The sequence below is a fragment of the Pleurodeles waltl genome, chromosome 5 (assembly GCF_031143425.1).
Source record: "Pleurodeles waltl isolate 20211129_DDA chromosome 5, aPleWal1.hap1.20221129, whole genome shotgun sequence".
NCBI classification, from domain to species: Eukaryota; Metazoa; Chordata; class Amphibia; order Caudata; family Salamandridae; genus Pleurodeles; species Pleurodeles waltl.
Genome location: NC_090444.1, coordinates 92,439,802 through 92,459,284, shown reverse-complemented (window position 1 = coordinate 92,459,284; position 19,483 = coordinate 92,439,802). Strand labels below are relative to the sequence as shown.

General features: G+C 40.8%; 1 protein-coding gene across 1 annotated transcript in view; it reads right to left on the bottom strand.

Moving 5' to 3' along the window:
• LOC138295402 (fucolectin-like) overlaps positions 1–19,483 on the bottom strand; it is a 143,104-nt gene that overhangs the window by 11,528 nt on the left and 112,093 nt on the right. Inside the window, exon 3 of the mRNA XM_069233670.1 lies at positions 13,326–13,629. Within this exon, the coding sequence (XP_069089771.1) occupies positions 13,326–13,629 (304 nt within the window). The remainder of the gene's footprint in view (positions 1–13,325; positions 13,630–19,483) is intronic.

Genomic DNA, 19,483 nt, shown 5'->3' with positions numbered 1-19,483 from the left:
AATAAAAGTGGGAAAGTTTGAATTATCCAAGACCTGAGAAAAATAAAAGATATTGGGGCCAAATGTTCCCCAGCAGTACCAAATCCAGCTGTGATTCTGTTTCAGATCCCATGCGATGCTGAATGGTTCACAGTCATCGACTTCACACAGGGATTCTTTTCGGTGCCTCTTCATGAAGACAGTCATTTCTCTTTTGTTTTAAATTTTTGGACAAAGTATACTATTGGTGTTGAATTACTCAAGGGTTTTCTAAATTACCTTCCATATTCAATCAGATCTTGAAAAAGAATCTGGAGTTGTTAAAATTACCTTTCCAATCGACATTGGTGCAGTACATTGATGATCTGCTGATTGCATCCAAAACAAAGGACGAGTGCAAGTTTGACACAACCGCCTTGCTGAACCATTTGGGAAATAATGGTTATAAAGTGTTCCCACTAAAACTACAGTACTGTCAGAAAGAGGTGAAATTCTTGGGTCACCAGATTGAGAAGGGGCCATGGAAAATATCCCAAGAGAGGATTACAACAATTTTGCAAATGAAGCCCCCAACCACTCAGAGAGATGTCAGGATGTGTTTAGGGATGGTAGGCTATTGTCGCCAATGGATTCCCAATTTTTCAGTCATTTCCAAGCCATTGCAAAAACTGACCCATAAGGAGGTTACTGATCCGTTAGTGTTAGACCAGGCTTGCAAGAAAGCTTTTTCTGAGTTGAGAGAGAGTCTGTGCAAGGCTTCGCCTCTGGGTATGCCTGATTATACCAAATCTTTCACGTTGTTCTGTCATGAGCGTGATGCGTGTTCTTTGTATGTCTTGACGCAGGTCCATGGAGGTGTAACCCACCCAGTGGCATATTTTTCAACTACTTTGAACCCAGTTGCAGCAGCCTTACCAAGCTGTTTCCGTGGAGTTGCAGCAGTTGGACAGAGCCTCACTCAATGTGAAGGTATTGTGTGACAGTAATTGTCCCTCACTCAATCGAAATATTACTTACCAGAACCAAAACCTAGTACTCGACAGATGCAAGATTGACCAGATATGAGACAAATATTTTGGGGTCACCCAATGTGTAATTGAAAAGATGTACAGTGTTGAATACAGCAATTTTACTTCTGAGTGAAAATTTTGAAATTCAAAATTTGGAAGACATTGAGCATGATTGTCTTGAGGTAACAGATCTGTGCATGAAACCGAGACCTGATATTAGAGATACTCAATTGGAAGAAAATGACCAAATTATATTTGTTGATGGTTCCTGTCTAAAAGACAATGAGGGGTCACTGAGAGCTGGATATGCTGTATGCACAATCACTGGTATCCTGGAAGTGTCTTGGCTTCAAGTAGTGTATTCTGCTCAAGTAGTGGAACTGGTACCCCTTACTAGAGCGTGTCATGTTCAGCTTAAATTTACCATTTATATGAATAGCCAGCATGGATTTGGAATAGTCCATGATTTTGGCCAGCTGTGGTCACATAGCGGTTCCATGACCTCTCTTGGTTCACCGGTAAGAAATGGAGGGAGAATTTGAGATCTGTTGCGAGCTATCCAAATGCCTGAAAAGATTGCCGTGGTGAAATGCAGTGCACATCTGAGATCCCAAGACTTTGTGCCAATGGGAAATAGATATGCAGGTCAAGTCGCAAGGTTTTGGGTATTGAACTGTATATCATTCAAAGAAAAGTGGGAACTGTTACCTAAAGGAGAACCATGTTCACATTTTACACTGAAAGTAATAGACACATTAGAAGAATTGGAAACATTGCAAAATAACGTTGACAAAGAAGAGAAGAAATCATGGAGCTAAATGAAATGCGTACTGTGACAGGATGAATTGTGGGTTTCAGAAGAAGGTCTATTGGTCTTGCCAAACAGTCTATTGTCTCAAATGGCTAGATATTATCATGGCCAAGCACATGTTGGGAGGGATGCAATGATTAGACTTTTCAAACATGATTGGTTCAATCCAAGGTTTAGACAAGTTGCTGAAGCAGTTTGCCATCGTTGCGCCATTTGCCAACAGATGAACGCAGGGAAAGGGACTGCGGTTATTTTGAGCCACTTTGGAAGAGCAGGAGGTCCATTCAGCAGAATGCAAATGGATTTTATTGAAATGTCTGTGTGTGGAGGTTTGAGATATGTGTTGGTGATTGTCTGCATCTTTAGTCACTGGATTGAAGCGAATCCTACACATAGAAATGACAGCCTCACAGTAGCAAAACTACTGCTTAGAGAATTGATACCAAGTTTTGGGTTTCCGATCTCTTTAGGATCAGAATGGGGACGTCACTTCAACAATGAAGTAATTAAATTACTGTGTGCAGCATTGAGCACTGAACAGAAGTTGCATTGTAGTTACCGCCCCAAAGTCTCAGGACTAGTGGAACAGATAAATGGTACCCGAAAATCGAGGATGGCCAAGATGTGTGCATCAACAAATTTGAAATGGCCTGATGCACTCCCGTTAGTACTGATGACAATAAGAAACACCCCGACAGGAAGACAAGATTGTCGCCTCACGAAATCCTAATGGGCAGAGCAATGAGGTTGCCAGCAGTGCCTGCAAATGTGCTTGTGAGCATTACATATGATATGGTATTGGACTACTGCAAAGGCCTGTCTGATGTGGCTTGCTCTTTCTCTCAGCAGGTGGGAGCCACCACACTGCCACCGATCCATGACCCAGGACACAACTTGAGAGCCGGTGACTGGGTTGTGGTCCGAAAACACGTAAGGAAGACGTGTCTGGAGCCTCGCTGGAAAGGTCCATTCCAGGTAGTTCTGACTACTACCACAGCTGTAAAGTGCACTGGAATACCAAACTGGATCCACGCCAGCCACACGAAAAAGGTGGCATGGCCTTTGGATGATGAAGAAGAGTTGTTGAGAATACCAACAACGACAAGACAAGTCGCAAGGAGAAGAAAGAGGAACTGAGACCAGATTTGAGCAGAACAAGAATGGTTCAGTCACTCCTGTGAGAGGCGAAAGAGAAGACCTACAGGAGAGAAACGGTGAACAAATACCAATTGAGACAGCAGGAGAGCCTAGTCAGAGAAGGGCTTTCCCAAAAGCAGATGAAGGGAAAAGAAGACAAATAGGGCAATTGACAGACACTGATTGGGAAGGAGTTGAGGCGGATCAAAGCCACTGTGGTCTGACTCCTCTTGACCTAGTCATAGGTTTGTCAAGGAAAAATCCTGCAGAGCACGGAGAAGTTTTGAGGTCAACACTGAGAAGTATATTGACCAGAGGACTGTTGAAAGGAGATAAGTGGCCAGAATCACAAGCGAAGAAAAGAGACGAGGTCGGTGTGACAACAATCGAGGAAGAGGTAGACACGACCAGGAAAGAAGGTCTAAGTGAAGGAGAACTGAATGGAGATCAAAGGCTGAAAAGAAAGAGGATAGCAAATCGGAGATACGTAGGTCCTGAATGGGTGTATGTAACAACAAGTAAATGGCAAAGAGAATTTTTGTCCTTTTGTTTTGATCAAGATACCCCAGGTCAATATTTTGGAAGCTGATAAACTGAACTGTTGAGAAAATCTGAGAAAAGTACGAGGGGAAAGAAACTGTGAAAATGCTGGAAAAAGACTTTGAAAACCTGATGTGATAAGACAACCTGATTTGACAAGCTGCTAAACCAATTTTGACAACCTTACCAATTTTGGGAAAAGGATCCTGGGAGTGAACTGAAAGCTGTAAATAACTGCTGAAAGAAGATGTTTGTTTTTTTGTTTTTTGCTGCATTAGTTCTATATTTTTCTTTTCTACTTTCTGATTCTTTACAGATCATGAATAACATTAGACAGCAGAGTAGGAAGGACAGGTGTTGTAAATACATGAGCGTTGGTTTGGCTATTGTGTGTGTGATATTATGCGTGGTATTAATTGTGGGGATGGCTGTTCTGAATAAAAGGAATACTAAGCACACTGTAGCTTTGGAGACAACTACTGCATTAACAGCTATAGAGAAGTTTAAGCTAGATGAGAAGTATCTGCACGTAGACACTCCACAATTAGAACTTTCTACAAATGTCTTCTATCGCTTATTGAGTGAGTATGTTGAAACAATGAATGTGAGGAATTGTTTTGTGTGTACGCAGATTCCTTTATCAGTCGAGGAATGAGTTTCTTATCATAGTCTGTCGGTAACATATGGGATAAGTTGTAGCCTGTTACTAACAAGATTCTATAACCAGGAGTACATACAGTATTTCTATTCCAACCATGATTTGGGGCCATATGTACGAACACTTTTTCCCATAGACACAGAATGGGTAAAAACCTTTGCTACATCTGGCCCTTGGTGTTTTCTTTTGTCCCTATCATAAGATACCTGAGTAAAATAGCTAAGGATAACGATATAGTTTTAGTAAGGGGTTTCTTTGAACCAACACTAACATTTGGCATGGCTTATGCGCACAGAAACAACTTAACATGCTTGCTTACACCTTTGGAGAAAAGTTTCTTAGATCAGACAGATGATGGAAGGAAAGCATTGAAGGAGAAATTAGAGAAAGGCTTAGAAAAGAGGACTTTTAAAAATGATTATGCTTTTAGTGAAATAAAAACGCAAGGGAAGTTAGCTTTAGATGCGCAACACGTAGGAAAGCTTTGCATATATTGACCTAAATCTAGAACTGACACTCTGTTTGTGGGAACGAGTGAGTGTAGGCATGTGTTTTTGCTTCAGAGTAAATGGACATTTATGTTGAATGGACAGGACCCAGCAATTCCTGGTATATATTACAATTGTGGACCTAAGCTTATTACCGTCTTCCAAGAGGATGATATGACACATATTACTTGGGAATAGTGTTCCCAAAGATATTCCAGCTTGAGAACTTAAAAGGATTACCGAAATTGACTGAATTACATCACAATCGAAAGAAGAGAGAATCTTCTTCTTGTATAGCGGTAGATGCATTTGGAGCAATAATTCCTTCAGTGGGAGTTGTTATGAATTCTATAAAGATACAAAAGTTGTCTACTATTGTGGATAACATGCTGATAAATTTTTCAGGAGCCATGATCCTAATGGATGCAGAAATGGCTGCGGTGAGATCTATGACTCTTCAGAACCTCCTTGCGTTAGACTTTCTTTTAGCAAAAGACGGCAGAGTTTGCAAAATGCTTAATTCAAAGCATTGTTGTTTGTTTATACCTGATAATAGTAAGGAAATTAGGAGCTTACTTACTAACCTGATTAAAGAAAGTGTTGATTTGAAGGAATTGAAAGAACCAGGTGTGTGGGAGAAAGGATAAAGGATTTGCTTCAGTGGGTAATTGGCTCAGCAACACTGGAAAAGGGATCCTATTGAAAATAATACAGGGGATATTGATTATGGTAATTTGCATAATTGGAATATGGTGAATGTGTAAATTGTGTAGGTTAATGAAATTGAATAAAAGGAATAATGATCAGAGGAGGGAACACCCAGGAGGGAAATGGAATTATTGAGAAGAGATGAAACAGAATTTTAGCTAAAGCAAAAATTTGTGGGTAATGGTTTAATGTGATGACATATTTAGTCATCAGAGGAGGGATTGTTAGAGCTGAACATACTAATGAGAATTTTTATGTATTCTGTGTACTGAATTTGCTTATAAAATGCAATAATGTAGAATGAAGTAACGCATGCATTTGAAGATGTGCCCACGTGAGTGTCCGTCAACGTTCATGAAGTGTACGTATTAACAGCTTATTAATATGTAATGATGAGCTTATGTTTGAATAATGTAGTAATATGTCATATTAAGGGTTATGCATTATGTATTAGCTTTATTAATTGTAGGCCTTAACTTGGCGAGGTCTTGGCCTAGTTGCACAGCCTCATGTCAAGCTGCATTGTTTCTTAAACCTGAACTTAAACTCTTTTCACAAAATGGACGCTAAATGAATAACTGTGTTTTTCCACTGTTTTGTTCATGTGCTCGTAGCTTAGATTAACTTCTCATAAGAAACTGCTTGCTAGTAGAGACTGTACCGCAGATGCAACATTGTTTTAACAAGATGTTAAAGGTGACCTTCCCAGGAGCAAGACAATGGTTCCACTGACTGGAGTACAAGATACATCAAAATTGATACCTGACGAGTCAGACGATGAGACGCAAGAGAAGGAAAGCCAATCAGCGACATGTGAACTATGCATTAGTAAAATTATAGATTTGAAGAATTCGTTTTATTGGACTAAAGGTAAACGTGCGATTTTCTGACTAATGAGAGTAAGGGAAGTAGTTGTAGGAAATCTAACTTAGCGGGACTGCACCGAGAAGAAATGGCCCATTAGCTTCTTGCTAGAGGCCATTCTCCCTATTTTCTTGTGATCTTGTGAGAGTTAAGCTATTAGATATATTTTTTCAAACTGCTTAAAGAGCTGCTTGAAGAGACTTAACTACTTCCAAACTTCGATGCTGAATCCTCATGCCGATTATGGAACTGATGTCCTGATGACGAAGACTTCTTTTGCTTGCCACTCCAATTGAGGAAAGGTATAAAATTGACTTTATTGAGTGGCCATGTCTATTTGCTTTTATTTCAAGGTACCAGCAGTTATTTGACACAGCCTTAGTTAGAAGTTTTCCAAATTTGTGTGACTAAATTGTTTTGCATGAAGCCCAAACATGCTATGCTAATCTGATGTTAGTTAGGGTGTTCACTAATGACGGTAATCTTCTTAAATAACCACTGACTTCTTTTCTTTGCAAACCTTAAGTGTATGCTATATCGTTTGCACAATTATTTTTGCTATTAATTTGCATTGTAACCTTAGAATGTGTAGTAGCCCAAGCTTTGATTAGATTAAGATTTTTTTGTCACTTCGGACCGCCAGTATTGTTCTTAGATGTTCATCAGTCGATTCTGAGATTGAGTTATATTATCTTAGCGTTGTTAATATAGGGGAATAAAAATACTAACTTTTACTTAAAGGTGTGATTATTCATGATCGTGAGATCATGGTGTGTATACATTTCTGACTCCTAATGATTATTTCTAATATTAATTGTTGTGATTATTGATTGTTGTAAGCTTTAATTGGTATTGGTACTGGATTTATGGTGGGAGAACCTCGAAATGAGTCAAAAGGTCAGTTGCACTATTGCATCTCCCTAGTAAGTTTACTTATTAAGGTCTGATGCGCTAACAGACACACCGGAATGGGCCTCACACAATGCAGTCTCCAACCCTCTGGTGTGAGTCTGGAGCCAGACTTGGGCAAAGCAGGATCTGGTGAACAACAGAGACTTTCCTTTGAAGTTTGCCAACTTCAAAGGCAGAAAGGGGTATAAGTAGTGAACCCAAAATCCCAGATTTCTAGAACACGTCTAGATCAAGAGGTACCTCTGCCAAGGAGAATAGCTGGAGGAGCAGTACTGCCTCTTTGCTGTGTGTGCTTTGCTGGGTTGACCTGCAGTTGCTACTTCTGCTTTAGAGAGGGCAGAGACTGGCCCTTGCTGTGTACCATGACATGGTATGGATGGCTCTCCCCAGAACCCGCAACACCACCTGCACCTGAAGCCTTGGTCCTAGCTGAGACGCGATAAGCCCACCAACATCTCATGCCCAATGTCGCAACAGCCACTGACGTCCCGTGATCTCAGAGTGTCGTATCACTGACATTCGTGACACCCAACTTTTCCGCAGCACTTTGAGCCCTGTTGCGTGATTGCAACACCTTGAGGTCACCCCATAGCATCTTGAACCGCTGGACATCGACCCCGTCAGAAGGTAAGAGACTGACACCTCGCACCAATGCCGCCTCACCTCCACCACTTAGCAGCAAGGACCCGACACCTCTCACCGATGCCTTTGCTTCTCTGCTCTGCAGCATCGGAACCGATGCCGCCTCGGATCCAGCGACGTCTAGCTCCCCGACTCTGTGCACCGGCTTGTTTTCTCACTTCTCACAAGGTACTGTACCTGGGAGTCCGTGTGACTCCGTGACTGGTGCCGTTGGTGTCGCATTGTTGGGAACGACTTTGTTAGGCACCATGATAACACCAATTTCCTGCAGCATTTGTGCTTCTAAGCACTATTTTGAGTTTAATATTTGAAAATTCATAACTTTACTTGTGTATGTTGGATATTTGTTGTTTTGGTCTTGTTTGATTTAGATAAATATTGCCCATTCTTCTAAACTGGTGTGGTGTCCATTTTGTAGTGTTTTTACTGTATTACTATGTGTGTTGGTACAAATACTTTACACATTGCTTTTGAAATAAGCCTGACTGCTTGTGCCAAGCTACCAAGGAGGTGAGCAAGGTTTATCCAAGTGTGTATCTCCATTACGCTGACTAGTTTGAGGGTCTGTGCTTCGACAGAGTGCAAACTGACTGCCAACCAGAGACCCCATTTCTAACATTCGCCAATTAAAAAATCACCACTAACAACATAAAGTCTTTCATACTTGCTCTTTTCCACAAACCTTAGTGACTTAACTTAAATCTTGGAAGTAAACTTGAAGTTCTAAATTTTTCTTCAGCCTTAATCTGTTCTTTTCATCTTTCCAATCTTTTAAAGTTTTCACTACCCTTTCATTATATTCCTCAACATATTTGTGCTCATCTTTATTCAAACAGTACACATTCTCCTTTAGTAATTTTAATATCCTGGTTACTTTCTGCAACTGGGTTTAAATACTTAAACTCTTGCTTATTAAGCATATTAACAAAAACATTTGATGACAAACTATAAGACATTGGCAGTTAATAATGCACTGATCCTTCAGCTGCAGAAGATGAAAGAAAGGTACACTCAAAGCAATTCCCACCCCCATGATTTCTATATGTTCTTTCAATACGTTTGCAGAAATGTTATTTTTATATTTACTCTACAATCTTTCCCTATGTGTCAGTGAGTTATAACCAACTTCATTATAAACTGTAGTTAATTCAACTTGTGATGAAACATATCCAACCAGAGAAATTAGACACAACAGTAAGCCAGTTAAAATTATTATTATAACTATAGTGAAATCATACTAACAATTTTACAGCACTTGCTGTATGCTATTTCTACTGAGGTCAAAAACAATAATTAAGAGTTCACTACGCACAAATCAGCTTCAAGATTTTATTCTAACAATAATAAATCTTGTTTGCATCTTCTTTTTCAAGCAATAATTAAAAATCACCAGGATTCAAAGATCTTTTTTTTCAGTTCATTTGGTTAGTCCATATATTCAAGATTCTATTTTTTCATCTGGAAACTTTAGTAAGAGACAAAATAATGTTTTTCTTGTAGAGTTCCAAATCTTAGTTTCAAAATTTCAGGATTTGCAAAAATTCAAGATGGTTCTTCTTCTTCTAGAACATTTTCAAAGATGAATTGGCAACAGTTGGTTGGATTGTAATTTTTCACATCTAATTCTACTTTTTTCCAATCAGTCAGAGATGCTGGATATGCCCACACATATTCTAGATATGCCCACTTGAGACTCTTTTTCTTGTTGGTCTCTGAGCAACAACTTTACTATCGCTATTCTCAGAATCAATTTTTTTGTTTCTTGTTTGCCCCTGATTGATTCTGATCTTTCTTTCTCTCAATGTCTTCATTTGCAAGGTTTCTTTGCTGTTTTAGGCCATTTGTCCCCTCAATGTACTCTCTCAACTTTTCTTTCCTCACACGTACTACTGCTGAATCTTGTTCACCCACAGTTGGACTTGTACTTTCATTAGCATCAGTAACGCGACTCACTATGAATTTCTCATTTTCCTTGGGGGTTCTTGAGAATCACATTTTCAGCTGGAGGTTTTCATGAAAGGGAACCGAGAGGGTTTCTTCTTGCTGCTCATGACTTTGCAACAGTTCTTCACTATTATCCTCAAATTGAAATTGGCTACTAGTACTTTCTCCAGGATCTTTACTCTCATAAGCATCAACAACTTCATAGTTTCAAGATTCATTTCTCCTCCCTCATGATCAAACCTGAGTTTGACTTAGTAAATCAGTGGTTGTTCTCACCACTTCTTTATCCTCTGTCTTCACTCTTCTTGTGTGAGCAGAGTGGATCCAAAGTGGAATTCCATCACACTTCACAAAAACAGCTTGATTTAGCTCCTTCTCTTGGTTCCAGGCAGCTTCAGCAAACATGCTTCTTCATCAGAATCCAGTCTCCCGGTTGTGGTGGGCAATACTGAGTTTGTTTTTTCAGTGCTGTTGTCAAATTTACATTGAGATCGATTTTACCACATCATTCATACCTTTGCAATAATCTAATATGATATTATCAGTTATTGATACAAGTGCTGCTGAAGAGATGTATGCCACTCCCATAGATCTGCCCATCAGAACTTTGTGGGGTGATAGACCAGTCTTTTTATTTGAAGTCCTTTTAATACTCATGAGATCATGAGGAAGAGCATCAGGCTACTTAAAATGTGTCAGGGTACACACTTTGGCCAACTTACTTTTGATGCTGCCATTCATCTTATCCATTATTCATTATGATTAGGGATGATAACTTCAGTGATATTTTAGTTAATTTTGAAGTGCTTTACATGATAACTTTATGATCTCTTTCCTAAATTGAGGTCCACAAACTGTCTACATGGAAGTTGGCATGCCGGATTGTGGCATTACCTCCTACAATAAGGGTTTGGCCACTTTCATACTGTTGCTTCTCTTGTTGGGTAAGCCTCAACCGATTTGGAGAGCAAGCAGACAATCATGAGAACAAACCCATTACAGTAATTTATATGAGTCTCCTTGAAGTCTAGTAAATGGGCTTTCAGATTTGCCTATGTAACTCATGGCAGCTAATGTTTTTCCCCCGATGGTTCCTCTGGCAAGTAACACAACTCTGGCACAAATCTTCTGCTACACTTGTGAATTTGGTGTTGTACCAGTGCTTTTTGAATGTCCTGGTCATTGCATCATTTCCTACATGGCCATGTTGATAACATGCCATTGAATGTAGCATGGTGTCTGCAAGTGCATATTGGTGATCAGGAGTGACCATAAATCATTGACATTTCTCTTACAACCAGTCGATATCTGTTTCTTCCTTTTGTGCTCTGGTACCTCCTTCTAGAGATTCTCAATTCACTTAATGTGGTTTTTATTAGATTAAAAAAACAATTGACATTATTTGCATACTCAGCAGTTCTTACACTGGTTACATGTTGTTTTAATTTTTGTACTGGAGTTTGTTAATTTATTCTCACAGTTGTATTTTCAAGGGCACAGTACATAGCCACTGAATCAGCATAATTACTATCCATAGTGCCTATGTCATTACCAACTTGGTGTGCTGTACATTTGAATACATCAGTGCTATTTAGTTAAGTTGCTCGATTGTATCAACAGATCAAGAATATAGGGGCATTTCCGGATGGGAGTACCAGAGGGTGTTGTAAAGCTCCCTTGTAATCATAGCTGTCCAAAATCGAGTACCACTTCATATCTATACTGGTTGTCTGTATGAATTGTCACACACAATCAGGACTATCCTTGCCCCCTTCACAATGAGATGACCAAGGTAAATCACTTCTCTTTTGAAATACTGCATCTTTGTGGGTGACACCTTGTGACAACTGTCAGCAAGGTGATTCAGGAGTGCAACTGTTTCTAGTTTCCAGTCTTCTTTTGTCCTTGATGCCACTAACAGGTCCTCAATATAATGAACTAAGACTGAGTACAGTATGCCTGTTAATCTTCCAAATCTTTCTTTAGGATCTGAGTAAAAATTTAAGGCCTTTCAATATACCCCTGTGGGATTGGACTCCAAACAAGGGCCTTTTACTGTCTGGGCTTTGCTGGTGGTGAAGGGCAGTGAACACTGACCTGCATGTCCAACTATCTAAAGTAGATGGGAAAACAAACAGGTCAACCTCTGACTGCCCTTTCTCCTTTTGGTTGTTGGAGAGGTGTTACATGGGGTAGACAGAGTAGTTTCTACTGTGGTTATACTAATAGCCTACCCACATTTAAATTGGACGGGCAGATCATTATGCTGGTGTAAGGATATTCAGTCGACGTTGAGACGGAATATCCATTATGTTTACATGTACATCACCCTCTGAATCTTCATGTTTTGCTTCAATTGTGATTTCTTCTGATATGCAGTAAACCAGAAAGTATCTGCCAGTAAGTTAACAGGACTGGAGTCACAAAATATGAATTGATTACTGTTTTCCATTGGCTTTATTTTGACTAGAATATCTGATGCAATATTAAAATTAATCTGTTTGTTGAAAATGCCTACAACCTAGACTTGTTAAGTTCATTAAGTTTGGAACCTCCACAGAAGAACTGTAGAGCAGGTAGCACCAGTATTGATCAGAAATTAAACGGATGGCCGCTCACCTCACCATCTACATATGGGCACCTCTGGTCTCTGGCAATCCTCTTCCCCCTCAGGCACCGTCATTGGGAATTTGTCTCTGTTGAAATCTGAGGGAACTCATTACTCCAAATCAATGCATTCTGTTGATATCCTGAACTATAAAGCATCTTGTTTCTCATTTATTACTGCAACACTGGACTTATAGGTATATTTGTATGGAACTGCCCTTGATTTTGCAAACTTTGCATACTCTTCGGATTTGTGTTCCACTGCACCTGGGGAACAAAATCATTCTGGTTTTGATCTGAATTCTGTCTACCCATGTGTTTCGAGTGTCCAGTGATAATCAATTCATTATCTTTTTTTGTCACGTTTGTAGAGGATGTTATGTTCTGAACCAATGCACAAGGTTATGCCACCTTTAATCAGATGCAGACCTGCCAATTCATACACTCCACCGAATGTCATAAGATTTTGGCTCCCTTCACCCAGTGAGGAGCCGAAATCACACAGTGGCAGGCCAGGTGAGCTAGAAACCACTGCAGAGAGTGAATTTTCAGCTCGTCTTTTGAGGCTGCAATCTGGTGATATCCATTAAGGCGTGTTAAAACACCCCAGGATATCACTAGCAGCCTCAAAACACTTTTGTTCTGGTTTTTCTGGTGGAAGGAGGAGGTCGAAAGGGGAAGGGGACAGGGCATAAGGTCCTCTCAGGACATTCTCATCAAAAGCCCAGGCCCCTCCAAAGCCACACCCCCTCCTAAACATGGCCAATCTTGTGTGCAAGTTGTCAGGTCTGCAGATGCCCATAAACAGTCATACTTTACACACTTGATGCAATGTGATCCACGAGAAGGATTATGTAAATTGTTTCCTAAGCTCAACTAATTACTCCAAAGCAGCACACTAATCAGCTCAGTCTGTGTGTTAAAAATGCCTACAACTCCAGGAAGCCTACACATGGGCTGTGTCAGTTCCGGTGATTCATTTGATCAACTTCCAGTAATGAATATCAAATATAGCTTCAACATACCTTGGGTTGTTATTTCCGTTATTTGCCAGGGAGTTCCCGATGCGAATTTCCGCTCCATTCAGCCATTCGGGGAATTGATTTCTATTGGTTATTGAAACACTATTCACTTGGTACTCGTCTAACATATCAAGCCTCCACCAGGGGCCAAATTCACGATTTGTATGGGAGCAGGAGCCATGCAAAAAAGTAGGATCTGGATTTCCGTCAATGGCGTTGCTTGCCGATCCAAGGTAACCAATATTTTCCCACTGACCTACAAGGACACTTGACTGGGTAGCTCGACCTCTCAAAGCCACATTTGTATCTGCAAGAAGAGACAATATTGAGTGAGGACATAGCCAGATGTGGCTGCTGCACATTTTTAAAATGACATGTAAAATATATTTATTAAAAATATTTTGAAAACTGTTTGCTATCATTCCAGGGTCTACAGTAAATTCACTTGGTAAAATTGCCTTTGGAAAGTACTGTCAAGCATGGTTGCAGCAGTTTTAATATACACTTCATTTTGATCATAAAGACAGAGTGTTAGCAAGCTAAACTGTGACTGGAGAAAACAGGTGCTGGTCACAGATCCACATAATATCTGCATGTGGTTTCTTGGGTCTGAGTGAACACAAGTAGGGTAGTCAGTGGACCCTCTCTACCTCCCTGTCTCGCTCCAGGTTGGCATCTTCAGAAAGACAAAGTTGATAGGCAAGTTGCACCTCAAATGCAATAAGTGCAAGTGGGACACATCTGTTTTCTGCCTCTCCCACTGGAGGAGTTGCACAATCAGCATTCCAAGGACCCAACTCTGCTGCCATTGTCTGATTCTGAGCCTGTTTTGAGCATATTCCTGTTGACTCTTACCCAAATGGAGGCCATAAAGGAAGCCATATGATTCCGGCTCCTTAGTGCCCCAAAGAGTTAGGGTCCGCAGGTACACTCCTGCCATTTAGGCCCAACTCCATTGATGACTGATCAGGTTGGCCCCCAATGCATCTCCCTGACAGTACAGGTCTGTGCCTTCACTCCTGCACTGGCAGACCTGATAGTTCATACTGCCCTGGTGCCTGCCCTGACTCCATCAGCACCCGCACTGCATATGGCTCAGACATCTGGAGCTGTTATCAACCCATGCCAGATCTATGTCTCAGTATGAGATTACCTAACAAAGATTACAATAAGAAGGTGGCCAATTTGCTCCCCTCTGAATACACCACTAATTCTGGCCTATGGATATATTTGCAGGATGCCAGTGTCCTAGATGCTTCCTCTGGGACAAAGTTTGACTCCTTATCAGTGCCCCCCACTGCCCGTGACTGAGAAGACTGCATCTTTCACACCAATAGTCTGTAGAGCAGCTGAAGTGGTGGATCTAGAACGTACTACTATATAACCTAAGGCAAATCTTTTGACAAACATTTTGCAGCCTGGATCTGCTTTTTCATAGCCTTTACTGCCTTTTAATGAGGTTATCATATAAATATATATGTTCTATCCTACACTTTGCTAAAGATGCCCATTAAGTTCATCCATGAATTTCCTTGATGAATTCCTGTTTCACCAGCTGTCTCTGTTTTTGATCTCAGTAATCAACATGCTAACTAGGTGACTGGGTCTATGCCATGCTCAACTTTGCCAGCAAGTCACCCAGTAGCTAGACATCAGGGACCCACCGAAAGAGATCCAGCCTTTTGACCTAGCACTAAACTCCTGGGAACCTGACGGCTTAGGCTTCCATCATCAAGGTAAGTCTCAAAGTGTTCAATACTGCGCCTCTAGACAAAATGTTGAAGCACATTAATGCATTCAGCAAATTAGCATTTTCCTGTGACAGTTTGAATGCTGTCTGCTTTTAGAGAAGATCCATGCACGTCTTATGGGATATGGCCAGTGGAATATTACTAGCCACCGTGACGAATACAGGGGCACCTTCACTGAGACTATCCAAGATCCAACAAGGGCTGGCATTGATATAATCAAGTGTGTGACTTGTAAATTGGGCACTGTAAGAAAGTGCCATCTTTCTAGCATAGTGTCAGTATGTTTAGACTGTAGTTCACTGGGACCCTGCTAACCAGGAACCCAGTGTCTGTGCTCTTCCCTCTAAACGTGGTTGCTTGGTACCATTTTACTCCACAATTGGCATACTGGGACACCTATGTAAGTCCCTAGTAGACGGTACCCAGGGCATTTTTACACCAGGGGTCTCCCATGGGCTGCAGCATGTATTATGCTATCTATGGGAACTCATGCAAACTGTGTCTGCAGGCCTGACATTCAGCCTGTGTGAAATGGTGAATGCACCCTTTCACTTTGAATATAAGCCCTGCCTTATATCCAGGTCACTGCACCTGGACACTGCAAATTACCCCAATGGCAGGCCCTTAAGCCCCATGCGCAGGGTCCAGAGTGAGAAGGCACCTCCGCATGAGCACAGGTGCCCCTACAAACCCCAGATTCCATTTGCTAGGCTTTGTAAGTGTGGGGAAGCCATTTTGAGGTATGTAGTGAACACTGGCCAGCAAGAGTAGTCCAACTAGATAATGGCTTCTCCGGACCTAGGCATGTTTGGTATCAAACATGTTGGAATCATGCAATCATGTTGGAATCATGCAACCACACTGATTACAGTTGCATGATGCCATGTACCCTGGGGGTTCATTAGAGGATCCCCCAGATCTGCCTGTACAGCCTTCCCGGGTCTGCCTGCCGGCCTGCGCTGCAGCAGACCCACAGACACTGTTTTGCCCTCCTGCTGCTGAGCCAGCTCGAGCAGTTGAAGACAGCACAAAAGATTTCCTGTAGGAGGGAGGTGTGACCTCCTCTCCTTTAGAACTAGGTGTCTGGGCTGGGGTGGGGTGGCCCGTGAGCACCACCAGACTGCTTTGAAGAGCACATTTGGTATCCTCCTTGCATAAACCCTTGGTTCCCGCTCTGGCATGAAACCACACAAAGGCCAGGGGAGTGACCAGCCTCCTGTCTGGCTCCGCCCCTAGGGATGTGCACAGACCTTTGCTACATGGCTGGTGATTCTGCCATCTTGGAAACAAGATGTGCAGAGGTCCCTGGGAGCATCTGACTGATTAGACCAGGTAGATGACATCCCTGGCCTCCTCTGATAGGTGTTCACCGCAGAAAGTGCAGGGTTATTTAAGGGTCAACGGATTCATCGAGCAAGACTGTACAAAGAAAACTCTGCAAGACATCTTCTGCTCCTCACCTCCAAAACCGCTGCTGGTCTGCTTTGGAACTGAAACAAGACTGCTTCTGGTGGGAGGGCTCCCACTGCAACATTGTGTCTCCGGCTCCTGCAAGAATTCTGCAACATCCAAGGCTGGGCATCCTCCAGAATCACAAGGACTCTGTTTGCACCTGGAAGCATGAAGGTATCTCCCTTGGAGTGGAGTCACCCCCCTGCCCCGGCAGGCACCTCAAGACAACATGGACTGGCTAGAGGGGTCTGCTGTCTCGCGTACATCGAAAGGCTCTGCATCACAGGTGGTGGTTCTGTGGTTTTCTCTTGGTCCTACTTCATTTCTGACTGACTTGGGAGACAATGGGTCCATGATGCAGCCAGCTATATTTTGGTATAGCTACCATAGAAAAAAACATGAGAGAGGGGGAGACAGAGTCCAGCAATTGAGACGACTAGAATCAAGATTCATTATCAGATTAAAAAACAAGATCCCTAATGGGATCAATGGGGATGAAGAACTGTGTTGTCATTTATAGAAATGGGATAGGAGTATAGTGAAAGGCTATGTCCTGAAAAGAAACTCTTTATATGGATACTTTGACATATGTGCAAGATATTGATAACAATAGGGTACTATACCCAAAAATGCAGTTCCTGTGTAGGATATTGATTCAGATTTTGTAATAAAGATAGTTGGGTGAAATTATGAGAATATATATGTACACATTTGGAAAGTACCACTAATGAGACCATGGCTCCAAATCTGTGTTTTGACAACATCGAAATTATATGAATCATTGATAACTATTTGTATAAAAGTCGCTGAAAGATGTTGTTTCTGTTGTTTTAGGAACAGTTTTAAGTTAGGCACACACTTGGATTTGATTTTGTTATTTGTTTATTTTCTTTTATTATTCCTTGGCACTACATATCCCACAATGCCACATAATGGCACAGGGTGGGAAACTATATAAAAAAGAAATGAATGATGTACTCACTAACTGTGATCAAGACCTTGTTGGTCGAAACGCGTCGGTGTTGGGTGTTTGATACACTAATAATTAAAAAGGAGATTATGATATCCTGGAAGTGCCGCGTTTCACTTGTTTGTCATTTGCTGGAAATTAGTAACAGGGAATCGGTCCATCCCTGATGCAGGCACACATATATATATATAAAGATATGAATTATGAATGGGTTGGTGTCCATTGGTGAAAGCTTGCTTTTATTTATGTGTTTTCGCGACTATGTCACGATCATCTCAACGTTGTCAGGAATATGCAAAAAATTGTAAGAAAACATTTTCATATAAAAAAATGAACAATAATTTTGGGCAATAGGGTGGCCTAAGAAGGGCCTTTGTGTTCATTGTTAGTGTGAGAAAGTTACATATAAGACTGGATGCAGTTTCAGGTTTGAAATAAAAACTCTGTTGTCTTCATCTGTAAAGTGCACACCATCACTTCTATATATGCCAGTCATGTTAAAGTGTATGTTGTTGTTGTGTACACATCCCATCTTATGGTCCCTGAGAAATGCAGAAACAGCTATATTAACATGTTTCCTGGTTTTGTCAATCTGTGGGCAGAATTGGCTACACCAGTTCCATTTCTGTGTTTGGCATATGTTGGAGAATACCAAGACAGGGTGAGGGAAAAGTCTCATTAATCGTGCCAAGGTATATTTCATTAAGATTTCCACTCCTACCCCAGTCAGTTTGCCAAGGTCATTACCACCACAGTGCCCACTCATGAGGTCAGGGGGCTTGTAACCTCTAATGCTCCTAACAAAAGGCAGAAATTGATGGCACTTTAACTGTTCCCGCCACTCCACTTAATGTGCACATTAGACAAACCCGTATCCTTGTCAATTCTACTCTTTCTAGCAGCCTCCTTACCCCAAAATACATAGCTGTGCCCAACAATTCACACTCTAACCATTGTGAAGTGAAGCAGAAGAAGCAGACGGGAGAAGGCTGGAGCTGAATGAGCCACTGTTGAAAATGACATGCAGTTAAAATGGAAGTGTGCTGCTAAGTTTGAAAAAATACATAGTTTGGATTGGGTATTGTCATGGTGCAGGTGAGTTAGTTTCAAAGGATTAGTAAGTCGATTTTTTTTTTGGCTGTTGAAAAAACAGAGAAGTGTTGTTGCATAACTGAAAAATGAAAGATATGCTCTTATTTGTTGTTATCTGCATTATCAGACAGTGTAAAGTTGAAAAGGTTGCCATTTATGGTTCCTATGTGTAAGAGTGCTCACACATTCTTATGTTTAGTCTTGACAATTCCTGAGAGTGTTAAATATATCTGAAAAGAGCAGAAAAAATTATTTTATCAACGTACTCAATTTTCAGGTATGTGAACAAATTTTAATTTTGAAAAAAGAAAATTCATTAAAAATGCATATGTGAATTTGAGATTGTCAACAGAGAGTATGAAACATATAGAGATGTTTTAAAAGCAGCTGAGACCATCTATGTATGGTAGTTTGAAGAGTTCTATATATTTATTAATAGGTAACTAAGATACCATTTTTCTTAGGAGCAGAGTAAGTGTGAGAAGTTGGTACATAAGGTGTCCCATGGAACTGCATATTATATATGTTGAGCTTTACTGCATAGTCTAATTGTAGAAAAAACAGTTGGCTAAAGGATAAATTTATTCTTAACAATGTATTGGAAGATGTGTAAGTTTTATATGTCTATACATAATGTGCTGCTCACGAGCAATGTGTAGCTTGGAATTCTGGGACTTGTAGTTTTAGTTATTCGATTTTAGAGAAGACGTATTGAGACTCAATATTGAAAGGGAAGAACATGTGCAGTAGAGATATATGAAGTATATTCTTGTATTCTGTAATACAGGGACAGAGGAATATATTGAGTTTGTTTTGTATACTTGTAGAGTCATAGATGTAATAAAAGAGACACTCACATAGTAGGAGATGCACTGAAACATTTGAGGTGCTACTAT